The following is a 27238-nucleotide window of genomic DNA, read 5'->3' as shown; positions in this document are numbered from 1 at the left end:
CGCGGAGGAGTGGACCCGCGTTTTGAAAAGCCTCACGCCACGGCCAGTTAATCATCGCCACCTACCGGTCAAACTCAAGCGTCGCCCATCGGTTCAACAAGTCGGAGGCTTTCGCGACCAAAATACATAATAAAGGGTCTTTTTTTTGTTAGATCGCGTAAATGTGCGTCGTTAAACCCGCCACCACCCGACACAGCCAATTAGTAAGGGTTGTCACGTAAAATAAAACGTAAAACAAAACGTGCCAAATCTTACTAATTGGCTGTGTCGGGTGGTGGCGGGTTTAACGACACACTTATATTTACACGATCTAACGCCATAACAAATAATTTATTATGCATTGCCTGCGGAGAATTATAACCGTATACACTGAGTTATGACGTGTTATTTTCTCCCCTGTAATTTAATGCAAAGGTGGGGTGGGTGCGTCTTATGATCCAGTAGGTGTGTTGGCGCGACTTTCATTGTTATGCCTTTACGGATTTCGCGCACACGTTTTGGGTCTTACTTTCCACGGCGTCTCGTGATCCGGAGAATATTGTACGGATTAGCGCGCGTCCGTTTCATTCATCTGACAAAAGGCCCTTGACACCATTGACATTAAAGCCTAAAAGTTCACATTTTGGGCAGTCGATAGTTTTCAAACGCACATTTATTTAGGGGGGATTTCCAAGCTGTCGTGGTTCTCACGTAATAAACTAGCTGACAGGGCCGTATTATCCAAAACGAAAACTAAAAGGGCCTACCAAAAAATAAATTGACCATGTTTTGTTTGTTTGTATGATAAAAAAACAAGTAACCAAGATATTATCTTGAATAAATATATTTATTTGGGAAGGATAGGCACAGCGTATATACAGAGGCAGGGTTTTCAAATTAAATCTGCTCATCGGCGGCACAAAGCGTGTTTCCGTCAAATTATGGCACAAAATACATAATGAACGTATCAGCAGTAACGACATCTGTCCAGCGGCTAGACGAAGTACCGCGTGGAACAAACCGAGTGACAGCGGTCCGAACTAAAGAAAGTTATCACTGAAGGCCTACGAAACGGAAGTGCCGAGGGCCCACAAGAACCTTAATGCGGTCCTACCAGCTGGCCTGCCAGGCGGGACAGCAAGAGGATTCATGAACCCGTGAATGCGACACCTCTGAGTGACATGAATGTTTTCTCTGGTTTCCAGCCATACGTTTAACAGGGTCCTTCATCGAGTTTACAATAATTAGCATATGCAGGAACGTAGGCAGGTTTGAGGTGGATCAGAGTATGTGTGGTATGTGGGTGGCGCTCTACATCAGGACATCGGGAAGCTTGTGGAAGATGTGTTAATGGCCATTCCGTAACTTTTTCATCCATAATTTGTTTTATTCCATATCCTCCCTCACATCATATATTGCAACATCCTGACGTTCTGGATGGCGTTACCAGGGACATCGACGAGGTCAGGCACACCAGGCTCATCAGAGCAGGCGGGGGTAGGAAGGGATTTTCTTTGGCCAGGTCATTGCCGTTCTGGGCTCACGTATTTAAGACTGGTCTAAGGTTTGAAAATGTATCCTATGTACGTGTGCATTCTTCTTCCTTGACTCTGAGCTTATTGATCAGATGCTCCAGTGCTGAGAATGGGTCTAATGAATTCAACCATTAAGTATGGGAGAGGGGGTTCGTGATTCTTCCATGTACAGAACTCAATAGCGTTTTCCTGACCGCTATATTGAAAGTCCTTAACAAAACGTTCTGTTCTCGAGTCAGCCCCACTTCTCTTAAGCCCCACAGGGTAGTTTCCACACTTATTTTTTACAGATGTATTGTTAATTGTTATTGAATTACCCCCACTATATGTTCATAGAGCCTCAGCAATTGTCTGACAACACCGAAAAGCGTGTTTGTAAACGTGCATTACGCCCGCTCGCGTGGCTTTTCAAATCGGTTGCCAGGTTGTACCACACCCATGCCTCACAGCAAATTGGCAGCACGTTTTCTTCATTGATTGGGCCAAATTGTATATATATATTTAAATTGGACCCCTCACTATCTTACTTACTCTATTGCGGCCCCAGGTCTGGATCCTGCGTGCCCATCGAGTCGATTAAAGCGTGCGTCTCGTGACCTCGCAAAAATGGAGGTGTCACCTGAATGTGTAGCCGGATTGTTGGACACAAAGCAGCAGTGGCAGATTTTTTTTTTACACCGTTAAGTTTATATTGTTTTTAATTATTAAATTCATTTTTTCAGTTGTATTTCTTTGCACATTACATAGTTTCCATATTTTAGTATTCTCTATCGATTAATCTTTACTGTGTAATTTTAACACTTTTATACATTTTGCACACAATTACAGTGTTCACTTGCTTACGTTCACTTTTTTTCACCGAAGGCCTCTTGAGAAATAGACTCAACGTAGTATTTGTGTGGGTTAATGTTTAGAAAATAAAATTAGCTTATACTGACTTATTGAAAAAAATTCAAAGCTGAACTTAACTTTGCAATTATTTTGGACAACCTATTTTATTATACAAAAAAACTAAACACTTGCCAATAATAATTTGGTTTTTAAAAGTAAAATGGATAATAGGCAACGTTTCAGAACATGGCCCTTCAATAGCAAGTGCGATTGCTCAAGGCAATACCTGTTATATATTTTCCTTTAAGGTCAGTGTTATTAACACACGTGTTAAGTATTATTGTTATTTATGCTATTGCACCACTGCCAACGCAGTGCCACCAAATAATATTTTATTATATTACATCTAAAATATTGCCTTCTTAGTGGAGTCAATTTACAGTCGAGTAAAGTTTGTAATCCATCGAATGTATATACGGTACATTCATAATAAGCACATATGGAAACCAAACTCGTGTGAAAGTGCAGCACGAACAATAATTACGAGTCGGTCACAAGCTCCTTGAGAGGGATGGAACCCTCCACGTCTTCTGCTCTTGCCTCGTGGGTGGCAGTATCTGCAGGCCAGGGTACACACACACACACGGACCCCCCCACCTCATCCTTGGTTAGCTCGAAGCACTTGAAGGAGGGAATGCACAACACACGGCCACAAGGGAGACAGCAGAGATGATGACGAAGCGCTGTACACAGATCCAACGGCGGTCCGTTGATCAAAGCAGCATTAAGTATACCCTTTGGTTGTTGCGGTAAAGTCACGTTTCGATCGCAACACAAGCAATCGTCTTCAAGTGAGACAACCACAGCAAGAAAACTGCTTCACCTGATGACGATTGCTTGTGTTGCGATCGAAACGTCGTGACTTATTATTTTTTTCTACCTACGTGACTTCACTGAAAGAACCAAAGAGTATGGATTCCTGCAGTCACGAAAGCTTCAAATCAACAGCGTTAAATATGTTCATGAAATTATTGCCAAAAATAACCGTCAATAAAGTCTAGATTTGAAGCTTTCGTGACCGTCACACAAGCAACCGTCTTCACTCCCACCTGAAAACGGTTGCGCTTGTGTGGCGATCGAAACGTCGTGATCTATTATTATTATTATTATTTTTCTACCTACGTGACTTTACCGAGAGAACCAAGAGTCCGTCAATAAAGTGTTTGGCTTCTTTTTGGTTCGTCGGTGACGACTGCGTGTGGATGAAAATCAATCGATCGTGACGATGACTATGACTGCCACCCACCACAGACCAAACGCGTGACTTTGACGAGATGAATTTAACGAGTCTGAATGAACGAAGACGCGGAATTAGATGGTTTAGTCGCGTTATTAGAAGCTGCAATAGACCAATACCGCACATGGTTATTGATTGTTTATATATAGACATATATTTACAGAATTCACTGATTGGCTTACCTTATTTTTTGACTGCTTTAGTCACATAGACTCAAGATAATGACTAAATGAAATCCACACGCGAAGACTCAACTAAAATTTCACTGGTTGTCGTCGAATCGGCTAAAACTATAATAATAAAATTACTGACTAAATTACAATCGATTCAAAGTAGACAGGGCAGCAAGGTTGCATGACAAGTAGACCGGATGGTGAGCTGTTCACACGCTGAGAGAGCTCATGATTCAAACACAACAAATCAAGATTCTCACGAGCGTGGTTGGCATGGGCCCTTGTGCGAGGGATGATTGTACGACTTTGGTCACAAAGCAGACGCCTCGTCGAGGAACGGTCTTCCTGCCATCGATGGCATCATCCGCTCAAGGCGAGTCCGTCCGTTTGACCCACGTCGCAGGGATTGCGAACGATCACATCGCTGCACTCCGTGGCCCGCTCAGTGCCGGATTATCCTACTGCATATGTAGCTACTACATATGTTGTAGCTACTACTAGTAGTAGCTACAACATATGTACATATGTACATACAACATATGTTGTAGTAGCTACAACATATGTACATATGTACATACAACATATGTTGTATGTACATATGTACATATGTTGTAGCTACTACTAGTAGTAGCTACAACATATGTAGCAGCTACGGGCCCCGCACTTTCAATGGCCCCGCACTAAACGCTTTCAAGCTATCAATTCCGGTTCAGTGATTCTGCACTTGCTCTATTACTATAGCACTATACTGCCCTCAACTTTTATGAACGACTGGGTGTTTAAGGTTAGCAAATTTGTCGTATTATCTGGCTGCATAGAAAATAAAATATATACAATTACTTTACGATGCAAGTAAAAAAATGTGTTCTAATATTTACGTTTTTTTTAATTTAGGGCCCCTTCATAACATATGCTACAGGCCCCGCGCTAGCTTAATCCGGCACTGGCCCCGTTTCTATCGGCCCAGGCAAAGAGTGGATCTCGACCGTGTCCATCATGGCACCGTCCAGTCGGCAGTCCCAGGGACTCGGATCTATCGTGACACCGAGCTAACCTTGCTTTGGGAGCCTTTTCTATTTCATGGACAATGCAGTGAGGCACTGTGCCTGGGGCCTGTGAAAAACTAAAGGTCCTGCGAAAAACATTTTTGGCCACGTTTGTTTTCGTTTGTATGATAAAAAAAATGTAACCAAGATATCTTCTCTTATATATTTATATAGCAAAGGATAAGCACGGTGTAGATGCAAAGAGGCAGAGTCATGTAAATGTTCATCGTTTTTTTCATATAAGGTGAGATACATTTTCTCGATTTGTTCATCGCAAAATTAGCAACAACATCTGTCCAGCGGCTGGACCAAGTAATACAACAAGTGAATGACAGCGGCGGTAGTAGCATGGGGCAGCAGCAGTAACCAACTTTAGAAAGTTATCACTGAAGGCCTACGAAACTTAAGTGCCTAGGGCCCACAAGAACCTTAATCCGGCCCTGCTACAATGCGGTGAAAAGTAGACACTGTGGTTGGCGCAACGGGGCCTTCGTCGACTACTCCTGTGATGATCGTAGCCCAGTCCCGTGGGCCACAGTGCAGTTGCACCGCCTGCACACTCGCTAAGCAGTTACGCTACCACCTCACGACCTGCCGGTTACAACGCTGTTCCCAGCTCACAAATGGGATCACAACCTCTTGGTATGCTTAAATATTAATAGCTTTCAGCATATAAATGTGGTCCGGAAACCACGAGCAGAATGGTGGAACGTGATTAAAAACAAACCTGCCTCTGTATGTACTCAAATGTAGGTTACATAAAACGAGAAGTCTCAAAACTCCCGCTGCAAGGAGTGGACGTTATCACCGGGTCTCAAGAACAACCAAAAACCAACCGCAATCCCTGGGGTTCCACCACTTCCCACATACGGTGCGAGATCAGCGGAGATTAAAAACGAAATCTCTAGGGAAATGCACAAATTCCATAATTTTGACCGATATCGTGTAACGCCTGGAAAGTTTAACGTTTTGCAAATTAAATTTTCGACGCTTAATAAAATACACACTTTCAAAACAGGCATATATGTTCTTAATGATCTCGCAATGGATGCAGAGAAATTGATGACTGCGACCGCTTCCCAGCAATCCTCCGACACTGTTGCGAATCACGAGATCAAGCGAGCGGTCTCCGTGACGAACCAATTACGGGTGAGGCCTCGTTTACCATGAACCAAAATTATTTTTAAAAAAATACCGGAGTCTCCACTGCACATCCGACAGGACGTCCACCGAGGAGATGACTGAAGTCAGCCTGTGTGCAGGTGCTAAGTGGTGGGGCTCGTGTAACGTGCCCGGCCTTCATAGGTGATGCTCGCTAACAGCGATTGCCCCAAACAGTCTGTGCCAAGGCTATACGGGGGATCTTTGTCTTTGGTGTTGGGCTGTTTTGCAACGTGGGATTGTGAAAAGTGGGTTCGAGTTGAGGAGGCCGTCATCTGGCAGCGAAATGACCATGGCTGATGATGATGATGATGAATATCTTTTGTGACCCGTAAGCCAGAATATTAATTGGGTCTTTCGGTAAAATCACGTAGATAGGTTCAAAGAAAATAACAAAAAATATTAATAGCTTTTGATCGCAACACAGCGTTGGCGTTGCGATCGAAACGTCGTAGTTGTTTTACAATTATTTTTTGTTATTTTCTTTGAACCTATCTCCGCGACTTTACTGAAAGACCCAAAGGATGTGAATTCCTGCAGTCACGAAAGCTTTAAGTCAAGACGTAAGCCAGAAGTTCACAATGGTTAGCGCACCTGAGTCACAGCTGTCGGTTTCACGTTGTTGTCGATTGAGCAGATACTTGCAAATGTACAGTATGCAACGGTGCAGGAAGACGAATTGCTCCTGGATATGAAGTGGAATGGGACGGTAGTGAGAGACAGAGATAAACATTGATTAGTTAGCACATAAGCAGAGCGACATTGTCAACAGTAAACAATTGTTCGTGTTCTTCAGGTTGGAATATATTTGTGGTTTGAGTGTCCTCAAAATAATTTGATCACGAGATGAAATGATTTAAGACAGTATTCACTATTGCGCTCCTGGTGGGCACAGGGCAGTTAAACACATCCGTGTCAGCACAAAGACAGTTAAAGATATTGTTGGGAAAAGTGCTCTTAGCGAGCACCTATGAAGGCCAGTACGGGACGCGAGGGGGTAGGTGACCAGCACCACGCCTGACCGCCTTTGTCTCCCTAGTGGCAATGTTTACACAACGCACCAGGTACTAATTTGAGGCTGAGTTGACCTAGAGGAGGCCCAGGACCAGTTCAGATAATCATCACTGGTGTTGACCGTGGGCGAGCATCGAACCCGGATCACCCAGGTTCTGCTGCACTACCACAATGCACGCAAACATACATATATATAATATATGTGACTGGCCACAGCTGTACAGTGCTTCCAAAAAAACAACTGAATCTCTTTAAACTAAACAATTTTTTAAAAAATGTTTTACCTGGCAAGGCCAATTGAGCAACAATATTCAGTTATTTTTCAGAAGCAACCTGCCGTACGAATGATAGCTCAACAAAGTGGCTTATCACGTGGACATTTACAGCAGCCGAATGCTCTAAACTCATGTCACTGAGCAAAATCCACGCGCAAACTCCAAATATCCAGCAGGCGTCAGGGTCAGGATCGAACGCACGACCTCCCGTGCACCGGGCGAGATAGTCAACATTCCGCCGGGCTCGCGAGCCGGAGCACCTCGGTCTGCACCATGCTGACGCGGCTCCGCCTCAGCTCGGCCACCAGCGCGAGGAGGTCGACGGCGGCTTGGGCGCGCACCGGGCCCCCGGGCGAGCACCCCTCCGGAACGCTCGCGGCACCGGGGAACGTCGCCTGCAGGCCGTGCAGGACGCGGTCCAGCGCGATGAAGGTGCCCGTGCGGCCGACCCCGGCGCTGCGAGGTCGCACGCACGGGCACGCGCGGGGGCCGTGGTTTCTCGCTCGACGCTTTTGTTCGACGATGCAGGCGCTCGCGCATCATTGCGAGCGACGGGTTTCACTCGCGGGCGAGGGGGTCACAGTGAAGTGCTTTCCTCAAGGAAGGACGTCTGGCTCACCCTAAGCGCGATTCGCGCATCACACACTCACTGTTCCGGTTGAAATTAAGCACTGGCCGTGCTGAATGCTCGCTCCAGAAGCCGTTCTCCACACACTGTTTTAATAACAACACAAATGTATTTGCTTGTGAGTAATCCCTGACATAGCCTCGACTTATGAACATCGTTCCTGGGACCTGCTCGTAAGTCGAACGGTTCGTAAGTGAGGGTGAACGTAAGTCGGGTGTTTGTAAGTCGAGGACTGCCTGTATAACCCTTTATGAAACAGCACCAAATCATTTACTGCTACAACATGGGACCTTTCTTTCCAGTATCAAAGTATAAGAATAGGTTTTACCCTTTCTGACTATAAAACAGGTGTTAGATGTTCAAACACAAAACAAAAACCATTTGCAAGGAATCATGTCTGCATTAACCACAGGTACTTGAGACGGGTCAATGTAAAAGAGATGGCAAGGTGGTATGGGTGAGGGAGGTGAGGGAGGTGAGGGAGGTCGGGTGAGGTGGGGTGAGGGAGTTGGGGTGAGGGAGGGGAGAGAGGTGGGGTGTGGTGAGGGAGTTGTGGTGAGGGAGTTGGGGTGAGGGAGTTGGGGTGAGGGAGTTGTGTTGAGGGAGTTGTGGTGAGGGAGTTGTGGTGAGGGAGTTGTGGTGAGGGAGTTGTGGCGAGGGAGTTGGGGTGAGGGAGGGGAGAGAGGTGGGGTGTGGTGAGGGAGTTGTGGTGAGGGAGTTGTGGTGAGGGAGGGAAGAGAGGTGGGGTGTGGTGAGGGAGTTGTGGTGAGTGAGTTGTGGTGAGGCAGGCGGGGTGAGGCAGGCGGGAGTGAGTGAGGCGGGATATGCGAGGCATGGGCAGGGCAGGCTTCCACCTGCAGTGCACGACGATCGGCGCCTTCCACGCGCACGACTTCTTCCGCACTTCCTGAGCAAAGTCGACGAGACCGCCGGTGTGTTCCTCCAGCGGCACTCCCTTGTCTGGCCATGCCGTGAACTGGTAGTGCCACAGGACACGCGACTCGGGCCGCTCGTTCTGTTGTGCAATTTGTCCAGAGAGTGTTACCGGGGGGAGGGGAGGGTTGCACAAAGTCAGAGCCAGGGAGGGTTGAAAGAGAGGGGTGGGTGGCGGGGGTTACGGGCTAATCAAAATGTGTTCTTCTATCGAGTCTCTACCGCCTCCTCCCTGCGTCCAAACTCAAAGTTCCATAGCCAAGTTCCACCCAACCAGTATCCCGCCTCCCCCACGCGGCATCACCCCCCCCCCTCCCCCGATCCGCTGCCCAACTCCCCAGCCCCACCACACGGACGCCTCTACTTACGAACGAGTTCGGTTCCAGAGGTCTGTTCGTAAGTCGATTTGTTCTCAAGTCGAACTGTCATAGCTGTTAACCCAAACAGTTTATACCCCGTATTCTTGTGCAGGGAAATTTGGTTTTCAGGTCCATACGGCGTACAGCCGTTTCAATATGGGCAACAACAAAAAAGTGTTTGTGTTTCTGCCTTATGATGGGACTTTGTTGGATGAACGTTGAGATTTATAAGGGGCACGGGGTGATCATTAAGGTCTGAATTGGTCTGTAATAAGGTAGCCACTGATAAGGGGTTGACAGGTATGAGATTTAGCTCCTGTAGACTCCAAACATGTTGTACGGCATGCACACTTAATACGGGGAATGGCTTTACAAGTTGTATATTCTCCTGTAGACGTAGATGCCGCTGGTTCTTCTTGTTCTGAAAATGTAGATGCCACCACCACCATCTATCGCGCGGCGGTTGAACTTACGACTCGCGGTCCGAACAGCCAACTGGACATACGGACAGGTTTGTGCGTATCTCTGAACGTTCGTAAGTAGAGGAGTCCCTGTTATTTAATCGGCTCCATTAACGCAAACCCTTTGAACCAGGGATTCCTAAACTACAGTCCTCGCGACACACCACGCGACATCTTCCCGAGTTTACCAATTTTTTTACTCCTCCCATTTAAATACAAATTAACTCGCTTCACACTGCACGCGCCCGATGATTGTTAAACACATCGCACGTACCGCGCTTAGCGGTTAACGCCGTCTGCGTCGACGGGGCCGGTCCAAGTTATGATTGAAACAACGGTGTGCGTTTTTGTTTTTATTTTGTTCTCGTGTCTCGTTTACCTCGTTTGTTCGCTGTGCAACATTCCTTCGGGAGCCTGTACTCGTTCTCTGCAATATTGACGAATGTGTCCACGGTTTTGTGTTTGTTTGCTGATGTTGCTGTGATCACCCACCACGGATCCCCCTTGTAAGATAGCCGGGACACCGGCGAAACGGGGATCGCCCGTGTAACAAAACAAAATAAGCTCGAACATCCTTACCATCGTTCATAGAGCTAGGCCACAACCTCTGAATTCCAAATCGGCAGCTGACGGACGACACACCAGGTGCGTCCCTTCTCCCCGCGACGCTCGCTGCGCCCGTCGCGACAAGCACGCTCAACTTCTTTCGCGCCGTACGTTGCCAACCGCCGCCGATCGGAGGCGCGCGCGGCCGATCCCGCGCGCAGCTCACCACGAGCGAGCGGAGTAGGAAGGTGCGGAGTTCCCAGCAGCCCCGCTTGGCCCGTCCCAGCGCGCGCACGCTCACGTCGCCGTGATGCTCCTCGGAGCCCAGCTTCTCCGGCCAGTACAGAGAGCACTTGGTCTGCGGTCAGTACAGAGAGCACTTGGTCTGCGGTCAGTACAGAGAGCACTTGGTCTGCGTCCGGTATAGAGAGCACTTGGTCTGCGTCCGGTACAGAGAGCACTTGGTCTGCGGCCGGTACAGAGAGCACTTGCTCTGCGTCCGGTACAGAGAGCACTTGGTCTGCGGCCGGTACAGAGAGCACTTGGTCTGCCGGGGGACGCGCTTCGAGTTACAAACCGACGGCCGCAGCGGTAGCGGCGGCGGCACCCTAGCTATTGCCCGACACGATATTGCCTTCACACCCCCCCCCCCCATCTCCAGGTTGAGCCTGATGATCATCTGCCCATCCATGCACCGTCCAGGCGAGCGCTTGGATGGGCGACCACGTCGCGTTGCTGTCGGCTGGCTGGGGCGGGGGCTACACGGTGCGCAGCAGACAGCACGTGCTTTGTTGTAGCGCACTCTCTGTGCTCTCGCGTTTACTCCGCCCGCCCTTCGCCAACCTGCACTGACCGGCGCGGTGAAGTATGGGTGATTGCCTCTCGTGACCCATATGGCGTGGGGAGGCCCTCGTCCAACATTGTTTTGAGAAAAGGGCTGCACAGTACATGTATAAGCGGCATCATATATATAAATATATAAATACTATAATAGTGACAAACATGACCGCGATTGCTTTAATTGTCATTAAGCCGAGATTATCATTAGGGTTCCTCGACAAATCGAAGTTCTCGAGGGAGCTCCCAAAAACGTGGAGTGAAAATGCACGCCAAATAACCCAATGAGTTGCCACCTGCAGAGACGTTTACATGCGTTCACTGTGCCCCCCTTTAAACGTGTCACAGTAGGGGCAAAGGGTACACGACGAAACGACCGGCAAATGTTACAAACCGTAAGAGCAATGAACAGCCGTGTCCAAACGAGCGTGCGTGCCGAATCACAATCCTCTAGTGCGCGTGTGTGTGTGTGTGTGTCTGCGCGTGTCGAGCATCGTTCGCGTCGTGAGCAGCCAACGGCGCTGATCGGGGCGGTGCGTGGGAAGGGCTTTAGAAATGAACGCGACACGCGCCTCGAAACGCAACGGGAACGTCGGCGAGGCGGACTCGCGCGACCATCTCGAACCCCCGCTTGGGAGTCGCGCCCACCTGCATGCGCTCCACGCACAGCGTGAGCATGACGACCAGGCGCACGCGCTGCTCCCACAGCATTCGCCAGAAGTCTCCCTGCGTCTCGGCCAGGGGGCCCTGGGTGGCGATGTAGTTTTTGGGACCGTGGACACCCTAGCGACCGGGGGGAGAGGGGGAGGAGGGGGGAAGAAATACCAGTAGGGATGTTCTTTGAGTCTTTCGGTGAAGTCGCGTAGATATGTTCAAAGAAAATAACAAAAATAATAAAATAAAAAAACTACGACGTTTCGATCGCAACACAAGCGTTCCTGATGACGAACGCTTGTGTTGTGATCGAAATGTAGATTTTGTTATTTCTTGTTTTTTTCTTTTAACCTATCCACGTGACTTTACCGAAAGACCCAAAAAATATTAATTCCTGCAGTCGCGAAAGCTTTACGTCAAGATTTAAATGTCAGAAGGTAAAAAAAAACAGACGGGGGAGGTGGGGGGGTGGTTGCGGTGGAATCGAGAGCGGAGCGGCGCTGACGACGGTGTGAAGTCGTGACCGTCGACGCAATCATGACAACCGTCTTCACTTTTCAACTCAGGTCCTCGAAGCGCTCTCTCGTCGAGATCATCGTCAGCCATGGTCGTTCCGCTGCTGGATCGAGACCTCTCGCCAAGCCGCCACCGTCCCTTACGATCCCGCGACGCAATAAGTAAACGAAATAACTAAACTACTTTTATTTTTACCAGGTAAGGCCCACTGAGCCATACATAGCTCTTTTTTCAGAAGCCACCTGGTCACAAGTGATGGCTCAACGAAGTGGCTTATTGCGTGGAAACTTACAGCAGTCATATACTCTGACCGCATGTTTCTAAATGTGGAGGGAAAAAAACCGGTGGACTCGGAGAAATAAATACCGCTCGACCACGGGGAGAAAGAGAGAGAGAGACACACATGCAAACTCCATATATACAGCAGGCATCGTCAGGGTCGGGATCGTACTAACGACCTCCTGTATACCGGTCAATGTAGTCAGCCACCCAGCACCGGCTCACGAGCCGATCTCATCGCCCCAGTGCCTCGGTGGACGTCCTCTCGCAAGCGTTCCATACCTTGGCTGCCACTCCGCAATAATTCCCCAGCCTATTGATCGTCATCCCTTCTAAGCGACGTGTCCTGCCCAAGCCCCCCACACACCACCCCCCACCCCCCCTCCCCCGCTTAATTGTACAAACAGTTTGAATGATGCCGTTAACTTCGGGCTCTCTAACAGCCCTTGCCCGAAGAGCCTGCTAAAGGCTCTATACGGGGGATCTTTGTATCACGAACGTACAAGAACAAAAGCGAAGCATGGATCGCAATAAAAAATAAAACGCGAGCACTGACCGGTATGAACTCGGCGTTGATGTAGTCTGACCCTGGGACTCCAGCCAAGGTCTTCAGCCTCACTCGCCCATAGTTCCCTGTATGCGCACACAGTTGCGGACACGTTGATGAACAAGCGCCGTTGCCGAAGTTCGACGCGAAGAAGTAGCCCTGTGAGATCCGCTTCCGTGGGCCGTTGTTGAACATGGGGGGGTGGGGGGGGGGGCACAAGTGGCGGCGGGGGGGGGCAGGGGGGGAAGGGTGCCACTGCTCTCTAAGATATTTAAAGGGAACCCTCGTCTCGTAATTTCACACCGAAAGCGCACTTGCAATAACATTGCAGAAAAAGAGAAAACTAATCCATACACGTTGGGGAAAAGTCATGCGTACGCATGGACTAGGGGACACTTTCTTACGTGAGTTTTGTCCTCGCAAGTATTTAAATAGCGTCACGGAAACGGGGCTGGCAGCTGCCAGGGTAACAGCACGCTGGTGTAAATATAAAAATCGTTCTCTTTCCTCTGGCGTCGTCGTTCCCAAATTTTGAGCAATCCTTCGATCATGTCAGGTTTAAAGAGGGTCCCTAACAGTAACACATTTACGAGCGTTATCGTAACAGACGGACGGAAAGAACGGAGTCAATGCCTAAATGCTTTGGACTCCAGTTGGGAAATTAAAAATACGGCTCTGCACCCACGGGGGAGGATGTTGCCGTAGCGATTCTTGTGCTTGTTCTCTGGAAGGCATGCATCCGAGTGTAGAAAGTAGTGATCCATTGTATTCAAAGCCTGCGATGGGGGGGGGGGGGGGCACATGGAAAGGGAAAACATATTAATCGATTGTTTTTTGATATTGCAGATGGAGCGGTGGCGCAGTGGTTAGGGCACTGTGCTCTGAATCCGGCAAGCCGAGTTGATTCCTGGCCCGTGAGAAATATCTGAACTGGTTCGTGGCCTGCACTCTTCTCACCAACCCGTTCTGACTCGCTGCGTGGGCGATGATTCGAGTGGCAAGCACAAAGCTGGCGAGCATCACCATCGGTTGCTCCCCTTGTGTCCTCCATAGCCAGGTGCTGCGGAGCAGCAGTACGGACCAGAAGTAGCCCACACTCGACTTTCATAATAAAGGTTTTTGGCTTAGATCGCGTTATTTATAAATGTGTCGTAACCCTCCATCACCCGACACGGCCAATCAGCAAAAAAGTGTCACGTTGGCAAAAGACAAATAGTTCACTACTTTAGCCCACCGGTGTGTTGAAGAGTGAATCCGCAACAATTATATTTTTTTGAGTACGACGTTTCGCTGGTAATTACATCCAGGCCGCACTAAGCCTGCAGCTGTCAGAGCGATTAAGAGGAGAGCTTCATTATTCTGGCGAATTGCCCGATGATGCTGGATGTAATTACCAGCGAAACGTCGTACTCAAAAATTGTAAATGTTGTGGATTCACTCTTCAACACACCGGTGGGCTAAAGTAGTGAACTATTTGTCTTTTGTCAACGTGACACTTTTTTGCTGATTGGCCGTGTCGGGTGGTGGAGGGTTACGACACATTTATAAATAACGCGATCTAACCCAAAAACCTTTACTATGAATAATATTGGTCGCGAATGCCTACGTGTTAAACACACTCGACTTGCCGACGTCCAACTGAACGCCGTAACACGATGGTGCATCGCTGGTGCCCTCAAGTGGACCCCAACACCCTGGTTTCCCGTGTTGTCGCTCATCGCTCCCCCATATGCATTCGCCACAACGAAGCAACCCTCCCCATCCACCAGGATCTCATGTAACGTGCCTCGCATTCCGCGAAGCTCATGGGGTCACAACCTTAAACTGCGTTCGCATACCAACCATGACAGATGCGGATACCCGACGCACACGTGGGACGTGAAAAACTGTGCAGTGTGCGACTGCGGCCACCGAGAACAAAGCATGTAGCACAAAAGCACCCAATGCCCGATTCAACATCATCACAGCGATACACTCCGCTACTCCTGACGCAATAATCTGGCTCAGCCACCTCGATGTGAAATTAGAGTCGTTGCTCTCCATCAACATCAGCCGTACGAAGAAGATGATGATGATGATGATGATGCTGATGATGCTGATAATGGGGTGCGTTACCTCGAACTGAAGCGAGAAGAGATACCCGGAGTCACGGGACATTATTTTGTAGTACCTCTCAAAATCCACCAATTTCACTGGGCTGCGATCCACACGGAGTATGGGCGCATTCAAAAAAAGAAAATTAAAGAGGAATTAATGCGGAAAACGTCATCTTTGGGAGAGATAAAAGAATGCATTCCACAACAGATTATACGGGATCCACATCACTGCGTCAGGGCCACCGATGAACGCGATTGTTTAGTTATTTTGAGCATCCAAAAAAACACGTTGGTACGGAAAGACAGACGCAGGGAGAGACTGAGAGAGACAGTGAGAAAGATAAACGTGGAGAAACACAGACATACAGACAGAGATACTGAGCCACTTGTTAGGGTTACCAACAGCGCTGCTGCAAAATGCAATAAGAGTTTAACTTTTTTTGAGGAAGGGGGCAGTGCCCAGGTTAAAATATTTTTTAGCGGGGTCGCTCATCCAGGCTTAAAAATATTTCCCATGGCAGCTGCATATTTTAACCGTAAGATTGATTAACGCCCAAAGTGAATTTTGTAGCATTAATAATTCAATACCCCCTCCCACCATTCCCAAAAACGAATCAAACACGGGATAGAATGAACATTCAACCTCCTCAACCAAACTTCCCCTCAATCCTCTCTCTTTCACCGTGCCCTTCAAAGCCTCATATTATCATCGTGTCTCGCATAGCTACGCTTGGCCTCATTGCCACCAAAAGTGGCACCGGGTGGCCAGGGTACGAGTCCCCCCCGTCAAACCTCTTTACCGCTCGCATTCAAGCGGAGCCTCTGTGGGCAACGAGGAGGCCTCTTGGATCCGGAACCCGGCGAGAGAGTGCGAAGGTCTCTCCGCTCGCTGTTGATCGGTGCGATCAGCGAACCCATCCTAGACGGTGACGTAGTCACTACGTTGTCCGCTCACGAGGGGTTGCGGAAATCGGTCACGTGGGGCGCCCAATATTCGATTTTATCTCGCACGGTTGCACCTGGGCTATATATCGCTGCTTCCTCTTGCCTCGTCACATCATTACAGAAATGTCGTTGTTCTTTGACGCTGTTATTGAAGACAGAAGTCATGGTGGTTGCCGAGGGAGGGGCCCCCAACTTGTAGCTTTGGCCACCCGAGGCGAGGTGGCCAAGGCACTCCATGTGCCCCCACGCTCGTTACGCGACTGATCCTATACCATGCCCTCCGCTCGTGGCAACCTTGTGCGCTCCTGATTTTGGACAATTCCTTTTCATGGAAACAAAAGTCACGCGTATTTCAGCCCCACCGATGCATTTACCTGGTTATGGGATATATCTTCTGATGCACGCTCCTGTAAGGACAAACAAGGCCATCCATTCAGTCTCAATGTAATAAAACAACATGGTTTAGTGTTGTTTAAAGGCACAGCCATCGTATGATGTCCAGATGTTATGGCTGCAATACTGTATTGAATTCATGACATGCTCTTGAGTGCGAATGTTGTGCGTCCGGCCAGTCCACTGGTTGGTGCACTGCACTCCAACCCGAGTAGCCTTGGCAGCATTCCCTACCTTGCCGCGTGGAAATGTCCACTGCGACCCCGAAGACCGCGAATCCTAAGATGAGACCCTATCGTGGTGCATGGACATCAGCACTGGCCACCCATGCCCTTCGTGCGCCATGCTGGCCTTCATTGGTTGCTCGCTAAGAGCATTTACCCAAAAAGGCTGCTCAAGGCTTGCATTTGTGTTTATATACAAATGCACTTCAGGGATGGGATTTGCTGTGCCGGCATTTAATTTCAGGCCACAGTGGTGCGCGCCACAAGGAGGGAAAACGTGGACGATTTTTTGTTTAGTTTGTTGTCATTCCCCCCGCGCACCTCCAAACAGCACGGTTGGCTATGTACGGCACGAAAGAAGTTCAACATACATAGTACATTAATAGGTGCTCGCTAACGTCTCCGCCCTCCCCCCCCCCCCCCCCCGCAGTCGATGAGGCTAGGGAGGGGGAATTCTTGTCTTTGTAGGGGTTATGAATGGGTGTGCGTGCGAGTGACGGTGTTGTTCTTTTATAGTTGGGTGCAACATTTGGTGAGAAGGAATCGCCCCATGGCCGCAATCTCACCGCCCACGTTTGGACATCATCCACTTGTTTCCGCTTTGGCGCACACCGCTGTATCCCAAATCACGGACCCTGCGAAGAACAGCGGAGGTTAATGTCCATCTTCTCATCAGCAGCACACCTAACTGCCCGTTCACTCGTGGGCCCGAATGACCTCGATGTCTCCTTTAAGACGAGGAACTAATGCCGCGTGTCCACGAGCCTGCAGCACTTAAGTACGTGTTCTAGTTCGCGGATTTCCAATATTTTTCGTCAACTCGAGTTAGTCGGCATTGCGGGCGAGAGCCTGAATTCTCTGGGCCGATTTCTGCTTCCCAGGCTGGCCTAAACTCGGACTAAGGTGAATTACAATAATGGTGTAGAGTACAAGTGAGGAATTAAGCTACGACGTTGTAATTGAGAGCATCGAATAACAAAGAGTCTTTCAAGCGTGTGTCTATATTCATAACATTATGAACTGCCATTATGCAATAATGTTGCGTTTCTACCTAAACGTGGGGGTCATGGCTAAGCTTCGAGCTTTGCAAACACCGAGTGCGGATGCCTGTACGCGCGCGACACCTGTAGATCCTCCGCAGCAAATACACGGCTGCCGCAGCAAAGACGATGACCCCCGCCGTCAGGGCGAACAGAAGCGAGACCACGATGTGCTCCATGTGACGTCGTGGACCTCGGTGAAGAGAGACGGATCGAAGGAACTCGGTGGAGGGACCGTGGCGCTGGAAAACAACAAAGTGCGCGGAAGGCGGGTGAAAGAAAACATTGAGAGGATAAAGGCGCAGCCCTTGCAATTGCCTGCCAACGCCATCGCTGCTGGGTGAGCCTTCACGAGAGTGAGCTCTGGAGAGTCCATCTAGAGCCATATCTGGCCTCTTCTTTCACATGCTGACCAGAGATCTTAGAAGACGTGGGAATACCCACACTTTACACCACCGCAATCGGCTATTGTATACCAATGCAGGACCCCCCCCCCCCGACTCCCACTTTCCCAACAATCAAATACATTTTAACAAAAAAACATTGCGTCAGGGTGAGACCGGGGCCAGTGTTGAATATGTTCGAGACGAAAAGTGATCATTTTAGATGCGTAAAGGTGTTGCGGAATGATAAAATAAAATCAATCAACACATGTATTACATGCAAAATTAACCAGATAATTTGAAAATTACCGGTCGCTAATGGAGTGATTAACGCTCATGTCGCAGCATTGAGTCAGGACCGCTGACACCCCCAATGCAAGTACTCTAGCTGCCTCCAAGAATATGATACCGATGATATGATACCCTTGAGGCTTACGCAATGAGCCGGACAGCCCTTTGCAACCGGGACTGTTGCAATTGTTTGGTAGCCTGATGTTAAAGCATCGTCCAAATTTGGTGGGACGACATACAAAAAAACACGTGACGTAGTTAATTATAAAAATATATATATATTTGGGCCCATCGATGAACCTGTACATTCAGTAATGATGGCCATGATCATCCTCATTAACGGTAGATGTGACCATCATCATTCCTAAAAAACAATATTTTGCAAACATTAAACATTGGCCTAGTTAAATGTGTTATACTTCAGCGTGAAGCTTCCAACAGAATATGGAAATTCTGCTCTGTGGTTATCCTATTTTCACTATTAGCATGATTGATTTTGGTTTATTAAGCACTAAAATGTGTAGATGGTCTCTTAGTTCTGAAAAAGAAATATGTTACAGGACTGGAGAAGCAATATGAATAAAATCAATGTGAATGTACTTAGATAATTAATAAAGTGAGCTGAAACGAATTCAATCCAAAAATGTAATGCAGAGGTCCAGTTTATTTTACCGAGCTCTATAAAGAAGGTTCATGCACCACATTTCTAAAACATGAGCATTTTGCTGGCACATGGAAAAGTTAGTGTCAAACGAAACACATACATGGACAGCCCTTTTGTCAATCCACTGCTGGATGAGGGTCTCTCCACGCCGGGTGGTTAACGGGGGTTATGTGACCATGCATCGTCATGCTCGTCAGCACTGGTTGGTGAACGAGGGGAGCACAACCTTGAATTTTGCTGCTCTGCCCTCTGCTGCCCGTAACGTCAAACAGTACAGAATAGCCAACATTCTTACACCTTAAACAAATTCTAATATTAATCGTTGGCAATCCTTCACATACACGCTGCCTCAAACTGCCAACTGTAGTTTAAACCCAAGCAACATCAGGATGGAATTTGACATTTATGTTCCTACAAATACATTTAAACCATTCGATGACCTTTACTCAGCGACCCTTCGGCTCATGTTCTACTCGCAAATCATCATCGGAAAGTATTAGCGTTGTGCACGATCATTATAGGGGTTTTCGCTAACTTACTGCCGTGAATCGTAATTCAAAATGTCACCGAGCAGTCAGAGGCATAGATGGTGGAGATATCCCACAGTGAGGCTCCAATACATTTCTGAATACAGGCGTGCCGCGAGAATTCGCCATCACGAGCAATTTGAATTTAGACCAATTTGTTCCCAGAACGAGCAAAATGTTCGCTTAGCGAGCGGAGACCGGTCGATCAATGTTGCGTTCCGTGGCGGGAGGGGGAGCACGACGGCCCGCAGCTGTTCGTGGTGTGGGGGAGGGGGGCCTCGTGGTGGCACTGTGAATGGGTGGGTGGCAGTGCTAATTAATCGCAGACGCTGAGGACAGGAAGTCGCGGCTAACATCAGTGACGAGTGGTATTTGAACCGGCGGTCCTGCATGGCCCCTGCTGCTCCCTCCACACACTAAATGTCAGGCACCAGCAAGCACTGTGGTTCTTCATGTGCGGAAAGTGTTTCAGTTGATGTTTTCTTACTTTATTTTAAAACTATAATTGCTATTTCAGGAGTCAATGGGGAAAACGGCGATCGTTTCACGGGTTTTCGCTTAGCGAGCAATTTTGCGCGGAACGTATCTCTCTCGTTAAGCGATACACGCCTGGAAATAAAATAATTATATTTTTTACAAATGTACAAAAACGAGAGAGCGTAAGGTTGCGACTAGCTCTCTCGAGGCTCGCCTGATTGCACGGGTTCACCCACAGCGAGATGTTAACTACCTCACCTGCTATACAGAGAGTCGTGGGTTTGATCCAGTTCCTGACGCCTGCTCTGTACAGGGTGCTTCAATTTTTTTTTAAAACAATACCACAAGAAATATGCCTCTGGGCTCTGGAGACCACCTGGATAAGATTCCAGGCACGTGTTAACAATGATGGCGTACAAGTGGAGACTCTTTGACGTTTTAAAGCTGTTAACATACATTTGTCATCATGTTACAGTGCATTCTCCATTATTTTCCCATTAAAAACGATAGTCCCATGTAAGTGTTAACATTCTTTAAAGCACCCTGTATTTGGAGTTTGCGTGTCTCTCCCCGTGGTCACGTGATTTTTTTTCTCTGGGCCCTCCGGTTTTTTCCTCCCCATTTAGAATCAACAACGTGCGTTCAGAGTATTTGGCTGCTGCTAGACATTGTCTACGTGACAGGCGACTTCGTTGAGCTGTCGTTTTTGATTGCCAGGTCGCTTCTGAAAAAGAGACACATAGCTCAGTGGGCCTTACCTGGTAAGGTAAAAAAAAGTATAGCAGGAGGACAACAGTGCCACTCTCCCACGTGCACCGCCAGTGAGGTCAACATTTCCTCTCCTGTGTATTGGGCTTTTGTCTAAACATTTAATTGCACAGATTCACCGATCGCATCAGTCGCCTGGCACGTGCTCTGCTAGTTGGTGACCTTGCGCGCGCGATCTCTGTCTCTCTCTCTCTCGAGCCGAGTCCCGGCTTCGAGGGATGTTGCTGTACGTACAGGCGACGTTTGAACGTGCAAGCTGGTGAACATGCTGAGCCTCCAGCCACCCGTCCCCGCCGCTGCCTATCGCAACGGGCACAACGAAAACCGCAGTGGGCCTTATGTATGTATGTATGTTCAACTTATTTCTCACCGTACGGAGCCAACCGTGCTAATCGGAGGTGCGCTGATCTTGGGGTTACACCAGATAATACAGAACCAAACTGTGACATATCTCACCCGGTCGGAAAACGATATTTTATCATTTTGAAGCGAATCAGAATCTGCCTTGGTCCAGTTATTTTATTTTATCCAAATCGCGCGATATTGAACCGATATTACTTCCACGTCGAAGTGACGTATCGACTGTAACAACGCAGAGAGGTGCAGTCCAACTGGCCCCGTTCGACGCGAAATTCGCGGTGCCCGTGCGAGAGACGCCGTCATGCGGCCAACATTGAACTGGAGAGAGGAGAGACAAAGTTACTCCCCCGCCCGCAACCTGGGACGTCTTTGTGCATTCACGGTGTGACCACAGGGCAAGCGGCATTTCCAGGCTCGCGTGATTTCACTCGTCGCAACCCTCACCCACGCTCCACGCTTCCTCACACCGTCGCTATATTTATCCACTCCCTTGCCGGATGGCGAACCGCCCGACGCTCACAGCTGCAGCCCGAAGATGTTCGTGGGGGCATAATGCGCGGGGCCGTCTGAAAGCAAAACATATTGATTTCCTAAAACATTTCTTCCTCTGGGTATATATATAAAAACACAATGTTCAGTGGAAACTTCGACCCCAAGACCTATTAAGGGTAAACACCCCAACCCCCCACCCCTCACAAACAACCCTACACTGGTTAGGGACAGAGTTGTGACTCAGACAATGGTTATGGAAATGTTAACAACCGAACTGACAACGAGCTACTCATACTTGAGTTTTGCGAAAGTGGCCAATCGAGATAGGTGCTGGCATGAACGCAAGGATCATCACGTGCAACATTTGTGGGGATGCTGGGCACCGATCGTAGGCCTTAGAAAGCGCCCAAATTCGTGTGCAGACTGTGCGAGCAGAGGCCCGGACACTCGGGGGGAGGGGTGGGGGGCTACAAAGGAGGTGAGGGAAATTGTAGAGGAGGCCACGTGCATCTTCAGTTGCGCCACCAAGCACCTCGCGGCAGAGTCTGCTGGTGTTACAATGCCACGCCAAGGCCACGGAAAACATAAAACCCCCGCAATACTGCCAACACACTCGGTCGGGAGGAGTTGGCGCAACTTGTGGTGGCAACATCGGAATGCGAGAGGGGAACCTTGCAGTGTCACAGAATCAATTGTCGGTGCAGGAAGAAATGTCGCAATTGTCCGTGTAATTTTGTCGATGACAAGGGACCGGCATCTTGCCTATAAAACGTGACAGTTCACCAGCATTGATTCAAACAAACCTGACTGCTGATGAAACACCGAATGTCGAAGCTGGTCCCGAGTTTTGCTTGAACTGATTAATGATGAAATTATTCACTCCCAGAAGGCCGTGGGGCTGATGCGTTGTGATATGTGAAGGAACCGTATTGGCTGTGTGCATATTTTATTATATAAAGAAGTAGGGTTGCCGTGATATGTATTTGGCACAATATGGTTATGGAGATATCACTTTAGCTCAACCTTGTGATTGCATATCACATTTAAAAAATCTCATTATTATCCTTTGATGTACTTTAGAACGAATGAAGTTTGCTTAATGGCTATTCAGCTGCCGAGCAGGCAACAGAAGTCTGCCCACAATAGTTATAATTAATAATTGTAACGCCACAATCTAGAATACTTAGAATGCACACACTACTCCAGAAAGCACTTCACGAAGCATTAATTGAATGGGTAATTGCTGTTATTTTTGTTTCTTTAATTGCAATTGTAAACTTTAAGCATTCTCATTGCGTACATATTTCGTGAGGGAAACAAAGTGTTCACGGGAAACTTATCGGGGAACAATAATCGCGGTGTGACAGTGATATGCAAATCGTTCGATACATTGAAATACAAAAAAAGATGATAGAAAGACTCACATAATCTGTGTGCATAAAATCGTAGGAACGTAGAACAATGTGTCTACATGATTGCACACGCGCACAAAGAGACCGGGTTGCCTCACCAAAATAGTAACAAAACTGATTTCAAGAAGTTAGTTCGCTGCGTATTAAACCATGCTCTCTGGCCAGGTAGCAATAACTCCACAAATATACAATGTTCTTGTTTTGATTTAAAGCTTTCGTGACTGCAGGGATTCATATTTTTGGATCTTTCGGTAAAGTCACGTAGAAGGGAAACAATAAAATAATAAAAATATAAAACAATAAAATGCTCACGACGTTTCGACTGCAACACAAGCAATCATCATCAGGTGTGAAAACCACACCAAGAAAATTTGAAAAAAGTTGGCGGTTTTTTTAACTTTAAAAAGTTGGCGCTTTTTTACGTTAAAAACGTTCAAAAAACCGCCAACTTTTTTCAAAATTTCTTGCTGTGGTTTTCACACCTGATGATGATGATTGCTTGTGTTGCAGTAGAAACGTCGTGAGAATTGTATTGTTTTATATTTGTATTATTTTATTGTTTTATATTTTTATTGTTTCCCTTCTACGTGGTGACTTTACCGAAAGAACCAAGAATATTGTTCTTGTTGTCACCCTTGCCCCTCTGTGCAGGGCTACAACGTATAAACCCGAGAACCACTCTACACAGAAATCGCACGTCCGATTAGCACGGTTGGTTATGTACGGTGCGAAGGAAGCTCACATACGTACGTGCAACCAATGTGCACTTCCTGGTGTTAAGTAAAGGGGCAGCCCTGCAACTGCTTGCTCACACCACTGCTGATGGAAGGGACCTGCCACTCGAGGCAGCTATATACAGAGAGCCCCTGTGCATGGTCTTTGGCCTACTCTTCTATGCTAGCCAGACGTCTTGGAAGAGGTGGAGGTGACCCACACTTTAACCCCCACCACACCCAACCCACCGATCGACTAAAATGTGCTGCCCCAATTCACACTGCTCGGAATTTAACAAATCTTGCAACATTGTTTCAACTGCCGTATGGAACGGAGATTAAACCTATGACCTCTGATTGGCAAATCCAGTGTGCTGACCATTGTACCATGGCCACGTGTCAATGTTCGTTAAACGGAGGCTCATTCCGTTCAAGTGACCGCAGTTGTGGTTCAACTGCACAATGTTCCAGAATCGTTCCACGGACAAATATTAGTCTTCCATAACTAAATTACTTTCGAAAGACGCGAAGGATGCGCATTAATAACCCATGGCTAACCTGTTGCTTACATAAGGGATATTAAGACCTTCTAAATCCGGAGTATTCAATAGCGAAAGCGCAAAGCTAAGGCAAGCGATTGAAACATCTACAGAGCAAAAAAAACCCCGTCCCATTGCAGATTGCATCTTTTGCACTTAAAACCACGAAAACCCCCCCCAGAATTTGATGGGGAAACACATTTCATACAACGCGAATATTTCTTGTTCTGCTATCCATGGCGGCACTGGAGCCAACACGTGTTTGAAATCAACTTGCTTTATTTCATACATGCTGACAACCTAAGTCTGACACATTGCAACCATGGCTAAATCTGATTCCTGTGCTCTTCGTGTCAATGGCAGGTTTCCCAAAGTCGTTGCTCTATGAGCATTGCGCTGCGTACGTCACTGTGATGTGCGCGTGCGTACAGCCCCCTTTTCAATCCACTGCTGGATGAGAAACCTCCCCATGGGGTTTGTTTGACCATTCTTTTCCCAGCTGGCCCGTGTGGATTGCTGAAATTTGGGGAACATAGACGTGAGAGTATACAGCACAGTACAACAATGGTGATTTCTTTGCTGCCCACCACATAGCCCCGCAGGAGCCTACGACAACCTACTGTGCATTGTGGTCGCACGTCCAAGCACTATTTAGCCTCTACCTGGCTTAGTCTCCAAAATCTCATGAGATCAGGCACATTTTGGGTGCTTTGGTCCTATCAGTGACAGCGATAATATAAACAATGAACATCCCGTGCATTGCCATTAATCTCCTGTTTATTTGGCCTAGCCGCCATGGGAGATCCAACATTAGTTTTGGCCATGGCATTGTGAGTCATCGCCTCGTGTTCAGCGATGGCCTTGTGAATGCCAGATTTTAATTCTACACTTTGACTTCCCGAGTCTCAGCCCTGACTTGAGCCTTGCAATTGTGATTCCCGATCTTGTTTGAATGGAGGATTGCATCGAATATCCCATTGTGTTATCAGGTAAGCTACCAAGTAGGATTGCACCGAATATCCAATTGTGATATCAGGTAATCTACCAAGTAGGATTGCACCGAATATCCCATTGTGATATCAGGTAAGATAACAAGTAGGATTGCACCGAATATCCCATTGTGATATCAGGTAATCTACCAAGTAGGATTGCACCGATTATCCCATTTTTTACAGCAACATTGGAAGAGATGAGATGTATAATCAAACTAAACTAAACAATTTGTTCTTACCAGGTAAGGCCCACTTATCTATGTAGCTATTTTTCAGAAGCGACCTGACCACAAATGACAGCTCAACGAAGTGGCTTATCGCGTGAATATTTACAGCAGACAAATACTCTGAACGCGTGTTTCTACACGTGGAGGGTTAACTCCGAAGGACCCAGAGAAAATCCCACAACCAAACTGTACACCTTTATGAATTTATTTTCAGTAGTTTACAATTCAGATAATGAATACATTATTTATATGCGAGGGTCAAAGAAGAGAGCACAAGTCACGTCATCACACCTACCCCCTCTGCTTAAGGAACGAAACAGAGGGGACTTCTCTGGTTGAAATTGCAGGCGAAACGTCGTACTCGGATTGTAAATGTTGTGGCTTGGCTCTCCAACACACCGGTGTGCTGTACTAGTGACGAATTGGCCACGTTCTGTTGACGTGACAAACCTTACTAGTCGGCTGTGTCGCGTGGTGGCGGGTTTAATGACACATCTATATATGCACGCGATCTAACCCCCAAAAACCTTGTATTATGTCAGAATGAGAATATTTATACTGGAGGAATCCGATGAGCTATAAAGCTCTTCTTCACGGATGGCCAGTCATTCCTTTGCACCAACACACACTACGCCGCCGCATTACGAGACTGTGACCTTCGCTTAGATGCAAAGCAAAGGCCGAAAACAGAAGTGTCGCGTTAGGTTCCTGACGCTAACAGCTACGGTAGCATTCGTTGAACGTCTCTGCACGTGAGAGCTAAAACTCACGTCGTGTCGCCGAGCGAACCCATGCTTGCTGCTACAGCAGCTGCCCGTTGTGAGGGATAAGCCACCTGGCCGCAGACTCACCCGGTGTAAACCTTAGACTCACCTGGTGTAATTCAACAGTGAACGGTGAGGTCCGCTGAACGAGCTGTCAGCACCGTCTCTGCCCCACGCCTCGCCACTTGCTCGCCGGTGCCTCTCCCTCGCGCACAACTTTAAACGGTGACCCAAACGACCTCAAGAGTGAAGTGAAATAAAGGACTGGCCTAGCGCTGGCAGAGAGAGCCTTTATTATTTATTACCGTGAACGAAAAAACAACAACAAACACTTGTTCCACTCTGCATTCATGCTATTACAAAATCCAGTCACGGCCACCATATTACCCCAAGTCCATGAATAAACCGCTCGCGGAGTGCACACACACACACACGCGTGCGTGTGTGTGTGAGAAGCAGCAACTTCCTGATATTTTACTGCGTTATCTGGGCACTGCCAGACCTCCGCAATCTCCGCCGCGAACGCGAACCCAGCCGCACTCCCGCTCCAACCCCCCTCGGCCATTCTCAGGGCTAGAGCCGCTTTGTACGTATTGTACGTGTGTTGAACTTCTTTCGCGCCGCACGTCGCCACCCGTGCTAATCGGAGGCGCGTGGGGGAAAGGACAACAAAATAAACACGAAAAGCAGTTCCAAAGCAATGGGTTTTCAATCTATCTTTAAAAGTACATAGCTCCAGCGGCTTCCTAATATTGGAAGCGAGAGCGTTCCAGACGGCCCCAGAAGCGCATCTGAAAGCGGTGGCCGTCTTTGTTCGATGGCCAGCAGCCAAAAGCCGCTGCTGCTGCGAGGATGAGCAG

The 27238-nt window shown here is 47.9% G+C and overlaps 1 protein-coding gene across 1 annotated transcript; it reads right to left on the bottom strand.

Moving 5' to 3' along the window:
• Nucleotides 1-807: 807 nt before the first annotated feature.
• Nucleotides 808-26910, bottom strand: LOC116952579 (receptor-type tyrosine-protein phosphatase O-like). Its single transcript, XM_032972060.2, has 13 exons — nt 26488-26910; nt 17854-18011; nt 17296-17364; nt 16487-16519; nt 15187-15268; nt 13757-13847; nt 13081-13157; nt 11724-11858; nt 10465-10596; nt 8794-8954; nt 7572-7767; nt 6617-6707; nt 808-2962 (listed from the first exon to the last, which is right to left on the bottom strand). The coding sequence occupies exons 2-13, from the start codon at nt 17946-17948 to the stop codon at nt 2886-2888; spliced, it is 1239 nt and encodes a 412-aa protein (XP_032827951.1). The 5' UTR covers nt 17949-18011; nt 26488-26910; the 3' UTR covers nt 808-2885.
• Between the last annotated feature and the right edge of the window lie 328 nt (nt 26911-27238).

This window comes from Petromyzon marinus, chromosome 3 (genome assembly GCF_048934315.1).
Source record: "Petromyzon marinus isolate PM22_M1 ecotype Great Lakes invasive population chromosome 3, UKy_Petmar_22M1.pri1.0, whole genome shotgun sequence".
Classification (NCBI taxonomy): domain Eukaryota; kingdom Metazoa; phylum Chordata; class Hyperoartia; order Petromyzontiformes; family Petromyzontidae; genus Petromyzon; species Petromyzon marinus.
The sequence above is the reverse complement of the archived record's forward strand: the minus strand, read 5'-3'. Positions and strand labels throughout refer to the sequence as shown.

Coding starts and splice junctions, on each gene's coding strand:
- LOC116952579 (XM_032972060.2), bottom strand. CDS start 17,948: ATGGAGCACATCGTGGTCTCGCTTCTGTTCGCCCTGACGGCGGGGGTC. Junction 11,859..13,080: donor TCAACGCCGAGTTCATACCG/GTCAGTGCTCGC, acceptor CCCGGTCGCTAG/GGTGTCCACGGTCCCAAAAA. Junction 2,963..6,616: donor AACCGACAGCTGTGACTCAG/GTGCGCTAACCA, acceptor CCTGGCCTGCAG/ATACTGCCACCCACGAGGCA.